At 36.3% G+C, this 12,113-nt stretch overlaps 3 protein-coding genes and 1 long non-coding RNA gene across 4 annotated transcripts; all 4 read right to left on the bottom strand.

Moving 5' to 3' along the window:
- Window positions 1–1,474: 1,474 nt before the first annotated feature.
- LOC121782103 (myb-related protein 330-like) lies at window positions 1,475–2,452 on the bottom strand. The gene is made up of 3 exons (XM_042179817.1): window positions 2,256–2,452; window positions 2,058–2,187; window positions 1,475–1,990 (listed from the first exon to the last, which is right to left on the bottom strand). Exons 1-3 carry the CDS (start codon window positions 2,386–2,388, stop codon window positions 1,636–1,638), a joined length of 618 nt encoding a protein of 205 aa, XP_042035751.1. The 5' UTR covers window positions 2,389–2,452; the 3' UTR covers window positions 1,475–1,635.
- Window positions 2,453–3,189: 737 nt separating this feature from the next.
- On the bottom strand, window positions 3,190–4,161 carry LOC121782110. Its single transcript, XR_006046245.1, has 2 exons — window positions 3,667–4,161; window positions 3,190–3,520 (listed from the first exon to the last, which is right to left on the bottom strand). It is a non-coding gene; the product is annotated as an uncharacterized LOC121782110 (long non-coding RNA).
- Window positions 4,162–4,744: 583 nt separating this feature from the next.
- On the bottom strand, window positions 4,745–6,385 carry LOC121782094 (basic leucine zipper 34-like). The gene is made up of 6 exons (XM_042179806.1): window positions 6,281–6,385; window positions 5,755–6,085; window positions 5,543–5,658; window positions 5,408–5,483; window positions 5,220–5,346; window positions 4,745–5,154 (listed from the first exon to the last, which is right to left on the bottom strand). The coding sequence occupies exons 2-6, from the start codon at window positions 6,052–6,054 to the stop codon at window positions 4,955–4,957; spliced, it is 819 nt and encodes a 272-aa protein (XP_042035740.1). The 5' UTR covers window positions 6,055–6,085; window positions 6,281–6,385; the 3' UTR covers window positions 4,745–4,954.
- Window positions 6,386–6,842: 457 nt separating this feature from the next.
- On the bottom strand, window positions 6,843–11,743 carry LOC121782085 (ran-binding protein M homolog). The gene is made up of 10 exons (XM_042179795.1): window positions 11,218–11,743; window positions 10,487–10,633; window positions 10,222–10,308; window positions 10,075–10,120; window positions 9,235–9,311; window positions 8,685–8,844; window positions 8,316–8,384; window positions 7,928–7,987; window positions 7,523–7,609; window positions 6,843–7,432 (listed from the first exon to the last, which is right to left on the bottom strand). The coding sequence occupies exons 1-10, from the start codon at window positions 11,613–11,615 to the stop codon at window positions 7,157–7,159; spliced, it is 1,407 nt and encodes a 468-aa protein (XP_042035729.1). The 5' UTR covers window positions 11,616–11,743; the 3' UTR covers window positions 6,843–7,156.
- Window positions 11,744–12,113: the final 370 nt, after the last annotated feature.

Raw genomic sequence — 12,113 nt, 5'->3', positions numbered from 1 at the left:
TTTAATCGAACTCATTATTATAATCAACAAATTAAGAACATAGCCATTGTCTCAAAAATATGACGTTGAGATTACTTTTTTAAATAATATACAAGGAATATTTAGACTTGGATAATATTCGGTGCTACCTAAATATAATATACATAGAACAAACACACGTACGTAGTCGTAATATGTGTATCTGTGTCACATTCTTTTAATAGTGACCTTATTATATTATTGGCAAGTATGGAACTATTTGTACCTAATCCACGTCAAATTCACGACCCTAAATTGAAAGTCAATATTAATTGTATCTTTTTTGCATTATGGATCAGATTTTATTGAGTCAAAAGTTGTCACCATATATATGATTTTCTTTCAAAAGTAGATTTGATACTGAGGTCAATATATTCCGATTCTTATTCATCCAAACACTTTTTTTTTGCTCACAGAAGAAATTTTAATTTATTAATTAATTTCATTATGAAATTAATATAGAAATTTAAGGTTTCGAAGCAATCTATATAGTGCATAATGTTGATAGTTCCATTGACTTTTTCTTATTAAATATAGGTAGATTATAATCCTCTCCTACTAAATTCTTGCACATGAAAGAATTATTTCCAGTCGTAATTAATCATTAATAAAAATTATATGCACCGACCTTGTAACAATTCAAAACATTGGCCATCTGATTAGTTGAACCGTATGCACCAGAAAATTAATATTCTCTCTTAGGTGTTAAGTACATCAAGATCATTACCATAAATTAAACTTAAGTATTACTACCAACTTACGTAAAACTTTAAGATCATTAGTTGACTACGTATTTTCTTATTCGAGCTGTTACCTAACTTTTTTCATTATAATTAACTAACAATATGATATTAGTTCAATATCAAGTCTAATAGGAGTAGTATCTAATTAATGACCTGGTTGAAGCATCAAATAGTATGACCTTTTATCTACAATAGTAAACTCTCGAATTTCAAATTTCACCATTCCCTCAACTTAAATTAAAGAGTCTACATATTCAATTTATATAGATTTCGTAAATAACTTCATATATTTTTTAAATGTTAGTATCATATATAAAAGTAACAAAAAATATCTAAAGATAAATTTAACTAGCTAGGTCAATGTTGGAACTTTAAAATGCTAGTAATTTTCGTTCCTCTCTCTCTATATATATATCATCAATTAATGTATCACTCTAGTTCAACATCAATATTAATAAATATTTAGAATATACTTCAAGTGAAAAGGGCGACCACCGTATGAGTATATATAGGGGTGACCGAAAAGAAAAGTGACACGTAATATAAAAAAAATTATAAAATTGGATACTTGTTTGGTGCGTTTAAAAAGTTTAGTGGAGTTAAAATTGTGAATTATGTGAAAAGAATTATTTATAATTCAAATGAATTTAAAAACTAAAAGGTTGAACTACTCGTTTCGGTCAAATTAGTATCGAAAACAAGTTGTTCAGTACTTCCCAAAGATGAGGAGTATTCATGAATTAATTTCACTAATTCCATACATTACAATTAACCTCAAGACATCTTTTTCTAATTTAAAGATAGTATAAACACAAACCTATAGAAATCAATTAATGTATAATCTTATAAGATTGGCGATTGATGCACAACTCTATCATCTCAAGAAATCATAGCAAGACTTCAAATTGAAAGACTCCTTTTTCCTATACTTATTGGCGTGAGATGGGATTCCTATACACAAATCCAAATCCAAATCAAGCCCACCGCCGCAGTTTTCCTCCTCCTCCGTGGTGGTGGTGGTGCTGGTGTTGTCGGCGGAAGAGGAGTTGTTTTCTTTAGGTGGAGGCGGCGGAGTTGAGTCGATTTTTGCGGCGGCGGGATGATTGATTGGGCGGTGTGTTTGTGGGTCCATGCCACGGCTTAGAAGCTTGCGTTTGATGTGCGTGTTCCAATAGTTCTTGATCTCATTGTCTGTTCTTCCCGCCAATCTCCCAGCTATCAAAGACCATCTGTCACAAATCAATATCAAAATCAGATCTTCAAATTCTAATAAGAAGACGAGATACTACTTCATACTTGTTTCCAAGCAAGCTGTGCAATTTGATAATGACGTCATCTTCTTCTTTGGTGAAATTGCCTCTCTTGAGATCAGGCCTCAGATAGTTTATCCATCTCAATCTACAGCTTTTTCCACATCTCAACAATCCTGCAAAAAAAAAAAAGTGGAGAATTAATTAACGGTTGATTTTACGACATGCATGAAGGGTATTGTACCTGCAGCTTTAGGAAGGGAACGCCAGCCGCCCTCGCCGTGAGCGCGGATGTAGCTGATTAGTCTCTCGTCTTCTTCTTTGCTCCACGCGCCCTTGTTTGTGTGTGCCTTCTCACAGCAAGGCGATCGCCCCATTTCTTCAAAAATTTTGAGAGAAATGAAGAATATGATGTGTGTGTGTGTGTGTGTGTGTTTATATATGTATATATACTTGTGTGTGTAACAGAAATGTGGAAGAGAGAGATGGATTTGGCCAAGTTGGTTAAAAAGACAAGTTAGTTAATGGATGGGGTTGGATTTGGTGAGTAGGTACGCTTTAACAGATCAGTTAGCATTCTCATCTCTTTCTCTCCGTGACGTTGTAGTAGACAACACGAGTTTTAATACGAAATTGTTAAGTACCGTAAGAGATAGATAAAATGAGGTCCAACTTATAAGACAGAAAAAACTTACCAAAAGTAGCAATTGACTAGTTTTGTGGGACATCCAAAAATAGAAAAAGTGACTAGTTTTGGCATTGAAGATTATATGCCCCCACATGAGCTTTCTTCATCTGCTTCAATAAATGGGGGTGGCCATGGTGGGTGGGGGTTACTAACTTAGGTGCCTAGTTTTGCTTGATTTCCATTTGTGAGTTACAATCTCCGATCTATTAACGTCTTACCAACTTAGCTTCGTTTTATCATCGGGAGCGACCAATTTTGATTAATCGGTTTTTTCGTTATTGAGAAAAAAAATAATGTCCCTTTCCACCATGTACAAGTTGGACGAATACCAAACTGCAATTAATGTGAGATTTTAGACATAGCAGGTAGAGCACATGGCTCTATTGTCAACTATTGAATTTTTAAAATTTGATGTTTGCCTAAGCTTGCATTATTGAACATTTGCCTAAGGTTGAATTATTGAACACTTTCCCTAACATCCAATAAATGCTAGTAGTAAATCAAATAAATGCATCATAAAACATGGAGTACATTTTAGTTTTGTTTTAATGGGTCATTTGCAACCACATTTTTTCGGCCTCGTTGTCGCGACCAGCGCTGACAGGGATCTCTCTCGCGCAACCTTGCTCAACACGTCACCCACAGGCTCGAAATACTGATCACCTCTCACATGTTCCATCTCCTGAAAGTCTCTTGATCCCGGGCATGAGGAAAACTAGGCTACGACTTGAGCTTGAATAAGCAACATGTCTGTAGCTTGTGGCCTGCTCCGAACGCCAACCTCTCCATTCAATCTTTTCATTCTCTAATGATTTAGAAACCTTAGAAAAAACAACCAAATGCACAAAATCAGCACAAAAAAGTGCACTAAATGAGCATAATTCTGCACCATTTGGATCAATGGTTCGCATTCAATCAATGAAAATACGCAGAATTTTAGACGAAAACATGAGAAATAAGAACCTACAAGATTGAAATCCTTGCAGCCTTAGCCTATATATATACAACAATCCCCGGCCTAATGTACGTCTCGTGTGCTTCATCCTTCGAGCGAAGAGTGGAACGTCCCATTGTAGTACGACTGCACAGCTACCATATCCTTCGTCCCAACAAATTTCTTTACCTCGACAAAGTTCTTTGTAAATTTCAGGCACTGAACGATAGTCTTTACCACTGCGCTCGCCTATTTGAGTGAGACAAAGTGTTTGAATCTCAAAGAAGCTGAGGTAGTTCAGCATGATATCCCGAGGCACGATTTCCGGCTCTCCAAACGCATCAGAGATGCAACATATATGAATCTCCAGAAGCCATCTGCTAAATAAATCATCACACAAGTAGTCAGTTTATGTAATATACTATTAACTTAGAATGCTTGAACAAGAATGAACACAAACACAAACACAGACACGAACACGAAGTCAATCATAAACCAAACAAAGGGAGAAAAGCAGAGTTTAGTTAACTTAAGACCAATGTTTTGACCTAATTAGTAAGAGTATTAATTGAAAATAAATACATTAGTTCACTCGGACGCACACGCACACAGTCGCACTAATACGCACGAACATTCGTACGTGCCTGGGTGAAAGAGAGAGCAATATACATAATTGCGCATAGTGATCAAAACTGAACCAAGATCAAATTTTAAAAACAAGCTCTTGAATCTAATGGTCTATAAATTGCTAATTTTCGAAATACAAGAATACAAATTCGCTAACGGGTATATTAGACAATAGTAAAATACTTGGCTAAATATTATAGTAGTAATTTGCGTATGATGATATACATTCAGTGTTATAATGTTGTAAATCCATTGTTATATTGCTTTATCTTTTCGAATCTGTAATGACTCCTATCTTTTTCAATTACAGTTGATCCTCCTAAAATATTTCAAAAAAACTCTCCATTATTTGTTGCAGGCTAAATAAGTACTCAACATTGTGCGTCACGACCATTTGTTCCATGTTCACCGCACCAATTGTTACGTTGGAGAGGAAGCGAAGAAGGAAAGTGGTGAAAGCACTTGATGAAAACAGGCAAAGGAATTTAATGGAAATGTATTTTTTGATAAAAACAGGTAAAACTCTCCTTCAACTAGAACTCAAAAACCACTTTTTATAATCAGTGTGTCACTTCTATTAGAGAAAGCTGCCTATATAAATAAAACTAGTAGAAGCGATAATGGTTGTGGCAAAATCTGCACTAGTACTAAAAGAGCGACGAAACAAATATAGTAAGAACCAAACTAGACTAATTTAGACGCGAATGGGACCATTGTTGGGGATTGCATCCTTGGTCTTCATGGCGATACTATGGTTGACATGATCGTCGAGGCTGGTTCTGCTTCGTCTGTGTTTAGGAAGTTGGTTATGTTGCGGATGCATCTGTTGTTGCTTCTGCATGTGATACATAGACTGCAGCCTCCCGATTTCTCGCTCCAGAATACCTTGCTCCCCTGCATTTTTAGAGGTCAGTTTTCAGACCACTAAACTTGAAAAAGGATGGTAGAGAGATTGTCACATTGTTTGATCATCTGCTCCTGGGAGATGCTCTCGAGCCGCTGCCTCAGTGCTTGGTTTTCCATTGTCAAGAGCATGTTCTGTTGCTCCATGAACTCGAGCTCGGCTGAGACTCCAGCTCCTTCCGCCTGTATTTTGTGAAAACAGTCAGACTCGAATTTGAGACCTTTGTCCCTTGTTTGAAAATACCTTGAGATTCTCAACAGTCCTCTCGAGATGAGCTATGTATTGAAGCTTCCTTACTCTCGACCGCTGCGCATTGTGCCTGCATTTTGGATTTTATAACCATGTTTTGAGCTTATAAGAATCGTTAGCAGAACTTACTGCTTAGCGCGTTTTAACTCTGTCTTGGATCCATCAATCTTCGCTTGACAGTCGGCAGATCCCTCGACGTTCTGTTCACTAGAATCATGTACCAAAGAAACCACTTCTCCTGAATCCTGCAAATATATATATATATATATAGGAGGACCCTTCCACTTTCTTGGTACCAAAAATGATATTCACACAAACATGTTGTGAAGAGACGGTTTTACCTTTGTGAATTTCTCTTGGTCTTTAGGTCCCGGAGGGGATCCAAAATAGGCGTTGACAAATTCGGATTCGTCGTCCAACACAAACGCCTCCGCTTCCAGGTAAACACAAGAGTCGCTGGCTGAGCGCCGGTGGCCTCTGTGGAAGAGAGTCCTCGTGTCGCTGAGAAGATCGTCCAGCCACGAGGGTTGCTCCTCCTCGATCACGGATTGCATCGGCGCGGCAGGGTGGGAGGAGAAATGGGAAAATGGCAACAGCTTCCCATTTTCCCTAGATTTGGCCCTGCCACTTGTGCTTTCCATTGCTGCTTTTGCTTTTAAATCCCACTTTTATCTGAAAATATACATTATTATTAATCAGATTTGATTTTTACCAAGATTCAAAATTCATGATTCTGAAAAACAACATGCAACGTATATGTGTTTTCTTGCATGTGTGTGAGAGAGAGAGATTAAAAGATCATATAAAAAAGGAGAAGCATTGTAGTATTAAAGACTCGGCCTTTGGCTTCGGATATTAATCACTCACTTGGCCGGGGCGTTACACTTCAATGATGACGAACCGCCATCAACTCCAGAAATCGAAGCTCCGGGAGTTGGGGGCGTGGAGTGCAAAATGCAGAACTAACCAAGCAGTATATAGCCTTGCATATATATAACTCTTTTCATACCTTTATTTAGAGACAGAGAAGGAGCGCAACTTGCGAAGATAGGCTACAATCCAACCACATTCTATTTCCAACATAGATCCCATGATATAGTATATGATGTGTATTAATTCCAAACCAATACATTTTCATCGAATAAATAGTAGTAGTAGTAGTAGTAGTAGAATATAATTAATTAAATCTCTTGTTACTTTCTTATCATTTTCCCCATTCACTTCCAAGAATTCAATCAAACACAAACTGAAAACATATTTTTGAAGTGGGCTAAGATAAATTGTTTGACGAACATTACATTTATTCAAAGATTCGTCCCTTTGTATTTTATCTTATATTGCTAGTGGATTTCATCATGAAAATATATAGTCTTTTCAAGCACATATTTAGGAATCAAATATGATGAAACACTCCAAATGAACAACCACATTTCAATGGAATATGAGACAACATTTGGTTTGAAAAGATATGAAGTTCATGTACATGCTTATGGAATATAACTAAAGAGAATTTCAACCTGTACAATACAAATTTACTCATCTCTCGAATTAAAGTATTATGCTAACCCCAATTCATTCAGCTACTACCTTCTGCGCACTCAAATCAGATGTGGTGTCGACATAGAAGATAGGATCAAGAAATTCTTTGCGAGCTACCACCATATGCTATCAACGGCAAGATGTAGCACTGTGAAAGAGACTACACGAGGATAGCTGATATGACAGCAGCAAGTCTAGCAGGTTTTAAGATTTCTTACTACTCTTCAGGATTCTGCTCAATCGGAAGGCTTCACCTTGATCCCCATTTAGGGACATCTTCTCCAGAAAGCAGACCGTAACCTGTCGTATTATTCTCTCGAGAGATGAGTGCTTGCAAAGGGAAGGGTCTTTCACGTTCGGATTTGTGGACAAAATGATGGCATTTACTGCATCCGCCACCAGCTCTTTTTGAGAATCACCTAGAAGGTATCCAACAGACGACTTGCTTGGTTGGTCATAGGCTAGTAATGCAGCACAATCCTAGCACAAGAATACCATGTTACCGATACGGAAAGAAGATATTGATGGCTGTAAGCTCAAAGTTCATTATATGTATCTGCTTCTACTTACCTTAACTAGATCATCAAATGCTGAAGACTTCTTGAACTTGTCAAACTCCCTTCTCCCATACAGTACAGCTTCTTCTAGCTTTCCATCCTACAGTGTAAGCAGACATGATTATAAAATTGCGACATTATAATTTATAATTAAGGTTCAACTGATCGCCAATATGATTTTATGAGATTATGCAAATAGACATCTTGCCAAAATAACTATAAGAGTTAAAGGACAACATAACATGATTACCCGGTCATTCTCATTTATCTAGAGAGCCAGAACCCTTTTTCTAGGAAGAGCATATATAATAATGTTTATCTATATAAATGTACGAGGTGATCTCTCAAGATCATTTCAGGCATCATATTAAATCAACTACACATTATTCTGACAATAATTGGATAAGAAGATTATTACCCGAACAAGCTCAATGAATTTTTGGCAATGTAGCAAAAAGCAAATAGTTGATGTGCCATCCTGCAGTAAAGAACAATTATCAGGATACTGTAATAATTACGAACCATAAAAGCAGCACAAAGTTTTTCACTACCCAAAAAGGTTAGTTTTGGAAAATGGTTGTATGCTTCCATTGCAAACAGCAGCTTAACATTCTTTACAAAAAAAAATAGTGGAAGTAATGATACTCTTTCATATATGGAGGCACAAAATTTATTTCCATATGTGGACTCTTCATGCTCATACTGTGTCCATTACATTTAACTGGGAAATACATGAATAAAAAACCCCATAATTCCAACTCTATAAGTATGCATATACTAATATAAAGAAGCGTAAGATTATTTACCTCAATAATCTGTGGATACCACTTTCCAAGTGTAGAAAACGTCTCATCAATCTTGCCAGACTTTATTAGCTACAAGACAAAAGATGATGGAAGTTTATCAAAGACTTCTATGAGCTCATTTCTGATACAATTTTTTTATGAAAGCTAGAATAGATGGTTTCATAAGCTTGCACCTATAAAATAGGTACTACACGTAATGTAAAGGGATTTGGTTTATACGGTTTATCACAGAATAGCAAGGAGATGATTTAAAAAATTAGACTGACATTAGTCGGAAAATTATAAAATATGACTTGTGGGCTTGCATGCTGCAGCATTTATAACTGCCCACATAGAGTGATTAAACTTGAAACATAATTCAGGTTATACCTGGCGAATAGTCTTCCTCTCACTTAAAGCATACATCTCCTCCTCACTAACACCATTTTCTGGAGCTACAGAGATGGGAGGCACAGTACTTTGCCCGGCAATGTCAAGCAATTTCAGAGTCTCTTCGTATCCATTGTGTTGTAAATATGATCGAACTATCCTGAAAGCGAAGTGACAGGAACTAATCAGTTGCAAGTCCTAATTTAAAGACATAGAAAGTAAAATTCACATATCTCATTGTCAAGATTGTATAGATGCTGATTGCCACCATCGCAAATTTACGCTTAGTAAAAGATGTCAATATCGTGAATGCTAAGTATTAACTCTAAAGGAGGCAAAATACATTTGAGGATTATTTCCAAAGAATTTTAATCAGGAAAATTTCAAATTCACGTGGAGAAAAGATCAACAGATTGTCATTAATGGACGTATGAAGTGTGATTGTTGATAATGAAAGGTCATAATTGATAACTTATACTATGAGTTTCATCTGAAATTACTAGAGGTGGGTATTTGAAATAGTGAACTTACTGTAATAGTGAGAACTTACCCATAACTAGCGTCCGGTGGTATTGAGATATTATCAATCTTTACTTGTTGCTTAGCCCTCTGTTCCGCTTCATACGCCTATTAATAGATGCAAATCATGCAATATATCATTAGATAAGTAGTACAATCCCAAAGTATACAGTATCATTCTTCACTACTCCATTTGAAATATCTCCCAAAAGACACAGCAAAACTTAGTGAAGGTAAGGAATTTAAAAATGAAGTGAAAATCCAGTGTGTTCAATTCGAGCAACAAAATAGTGCATCATGTTAATGTCTATCTTGATTATTGTCACAAATTCAAGACATATTAATTATAGAAAATTACACTGATTACACCAAGAGTAGATGAAATGAACATAAATAATACTCCCTCTATCCGATTATAAGTGGCATGTATACCACTTTCGGTTGTCCACTTTTCACACACAAAAGCTAGTCAATTTAAAGGACACCGTCACTTTACACACAAAACATTATTTCTTAATCCCTGTATCCAAATGAAATGGGTCACTCTGTCCGATTATAAATTGCATGTATACCAGTTTTACACACAAAAAGTCAGTGAATTTTAATGGACCCATCACTTTACACACAAAACACAACTTTCTTAATCCACGTGTCCAAATCAAATATCACAAGGGGATATATAACCAGATGGGATTTCTACTAGTATATTTGGCTATTATGTACTAAGTCTGTATGTATTTCATTTTCGGAAGATAACACAAACTAACATCGCTTAGGCATATGTGATGACAGTGAAACAATTTCAAAGCAATCCAGCTAGCTCACTTAGAGATTGGTCAACGATTATTGAAGAAAAGAAAGTAAAACTTACTTTGAGATCAAAGACAAATGGATCTTGTCCAAAGTTTACAGTAACCCTGAACAACAATGCAACCAACATTCAAACAATAAGTAAGTAATGTGTCCTTATAACTTTCCTTATAACAGAAGTTGCAGAGAAATGGGAAATAATTCATACTCCTCATTTTGGCTATGGACGGCAACAGTAGGGAACACTGGACCCTTAACTTCCTTATAGACAGAGCCTACTAAAACTCCATTTTTTCTGGTAGAAGGAAATAAAATTCAGAATAAAACAAACGGATAAAATAACAGTATGAATAAATTATATAAACCACAACAAGAACTCAAAAACACATATATAGTTTAACAAGATGCTGTGAGCATCTATTTTCACATGTACTGAAGGCTAACACTCTAAAGCTCAATCAACTATATCTTACGTGAAAAAGAACTCCTGCATAGCATAGTTGATACCTCCACCAACTGTATCGCCAGCTGTGAAAGTCGGGCCGAATGCCTCACCTTTTCCATGCCCACGGTAAAGGAATCCGTCAACACCATGATATCCACAACTGTTTGCCTCCCAGCTGCCAAACCAAGAAACATCATTAGAAAATGGGAGTCTGTCATCACCATGATCTCAAAATCCAATAACAATAAGCCACTTAGCTACTTATTTAAATAAATAGCCATTGTATGTTGTATCACATTCTAAAATCATGTAAAACATGAATTGATATGGTCCATTTCTTCTACTTACCTCAAAAACAATATCAACACCATAGAAAACTGATGTAGTCAAACAACACTTCTTACCAAGAAGCAATCCACCTATTGCAATCAGTCATCCTAAATTCTTAAATAGCTACCCATTTCGGTAACTAGACATTGCATTGCATTCTTAAATCATGTAAATTATAATTTGACACAATCCATTTCTTCTACTTATCTCAAAATCAATATCGTAAATTGATGCATGACAATAACACTCTTACAAACACAGTTCAAAGCTAGCATCTGGCCTCGTGCAATCAGTCATCCCAAATTCATTAGCTATTCCAACTAATTCCTAATTTTGAGCCAAAGACAATCAAGAACTACTACACCCATCAATTCCAATAGATTTAACCCTAAAATATAACCACGTAAACTGCAACAACCCAAAAATTACCCTGGTTGACGGCGGACTTTGAAGGCAGAGGTCGTAAATCCTATCGCAATCTGCCCTTTTGCCCCCGCATTCTTCACATAAATCTCAAAATAATAAAGCATCCTCTTCAGCGGCGCGGAATGATTCGCCTGCACCACTCCGACGTCATGCCTGTGCAAATTGACGTTCGGATACAGCAGCGACAGCTTGTCAGGGCCCACCACCGAGAACCCGCCCGAGCTATTCAGCGTGTCCAGCGCCGTAGGCTGTTCCTCCTCCTCATCATCGTACAATTCGGATTCGGCGCCGGTTTCGGGTTTTAGGGCTAGGGTTTTGGAGGTGTGGCACCAGAGATCGAGGAAGTAATCGCCAATTGAATCTTTCGCCGGAATTTCGCTCTGCGAAGTCGCTTCAGACATTATTGTCGCTCAAAATTGGGGGATCAAGATCGTATTGAATGATCAATTTTGGGGAATTAGGGATTTAAGATTGCTTCGGAAAGAGAGGGACCGATTTTTAGTGGCTTTTAGTTACAATCTGATTACTTCAATAATACTTTCAGTTAGATCGTCGAAATGGATAAACATATACTAAAATCGCGTCAGCGACTTCACCCAAAAAAAAATAGGCAGGAGAGAGATTATGAGTAGTACTATTATTATTTATGTTATTTTAAAATATTGACGATTCAGATAATTACTTATGAGTGATTAGTACTATATCAAATTGACGTTAAGAACAAAAACAGTTGATGTAAATTACATTTTCAGAACAACATTCTTGCAAATGTTGCATGGCATATTAATATCATACAGTAATATATATTGAAATTAAATTAAAATTTTGAGTTAATTAAAATTAAATTTAATATTATAAAATTTAAATCTAACATTTAAAACTAAAGGCAAAAAATGCAT

This window comes from Salvia splendens, chromosome 2 (genome assembly GCF_004379255.2).
Source record: "Salvia splendens isolate huo1 chromosome 2, SspV2, whole genome shotgun sequence".
Taxonomy (NCBI): domain Eukaryota; kingdom Viridiplantae; phylum Streptophyta; class Magnoliopsida; order Lamiales; family Lamiaceae; genus Salvia; species Salvia splendens.
The sequence above is the reverse complement of the archived record's forward strand: the minus strand, read 5'-3'. Positions and strand labels throughout refer to the sequence as shown.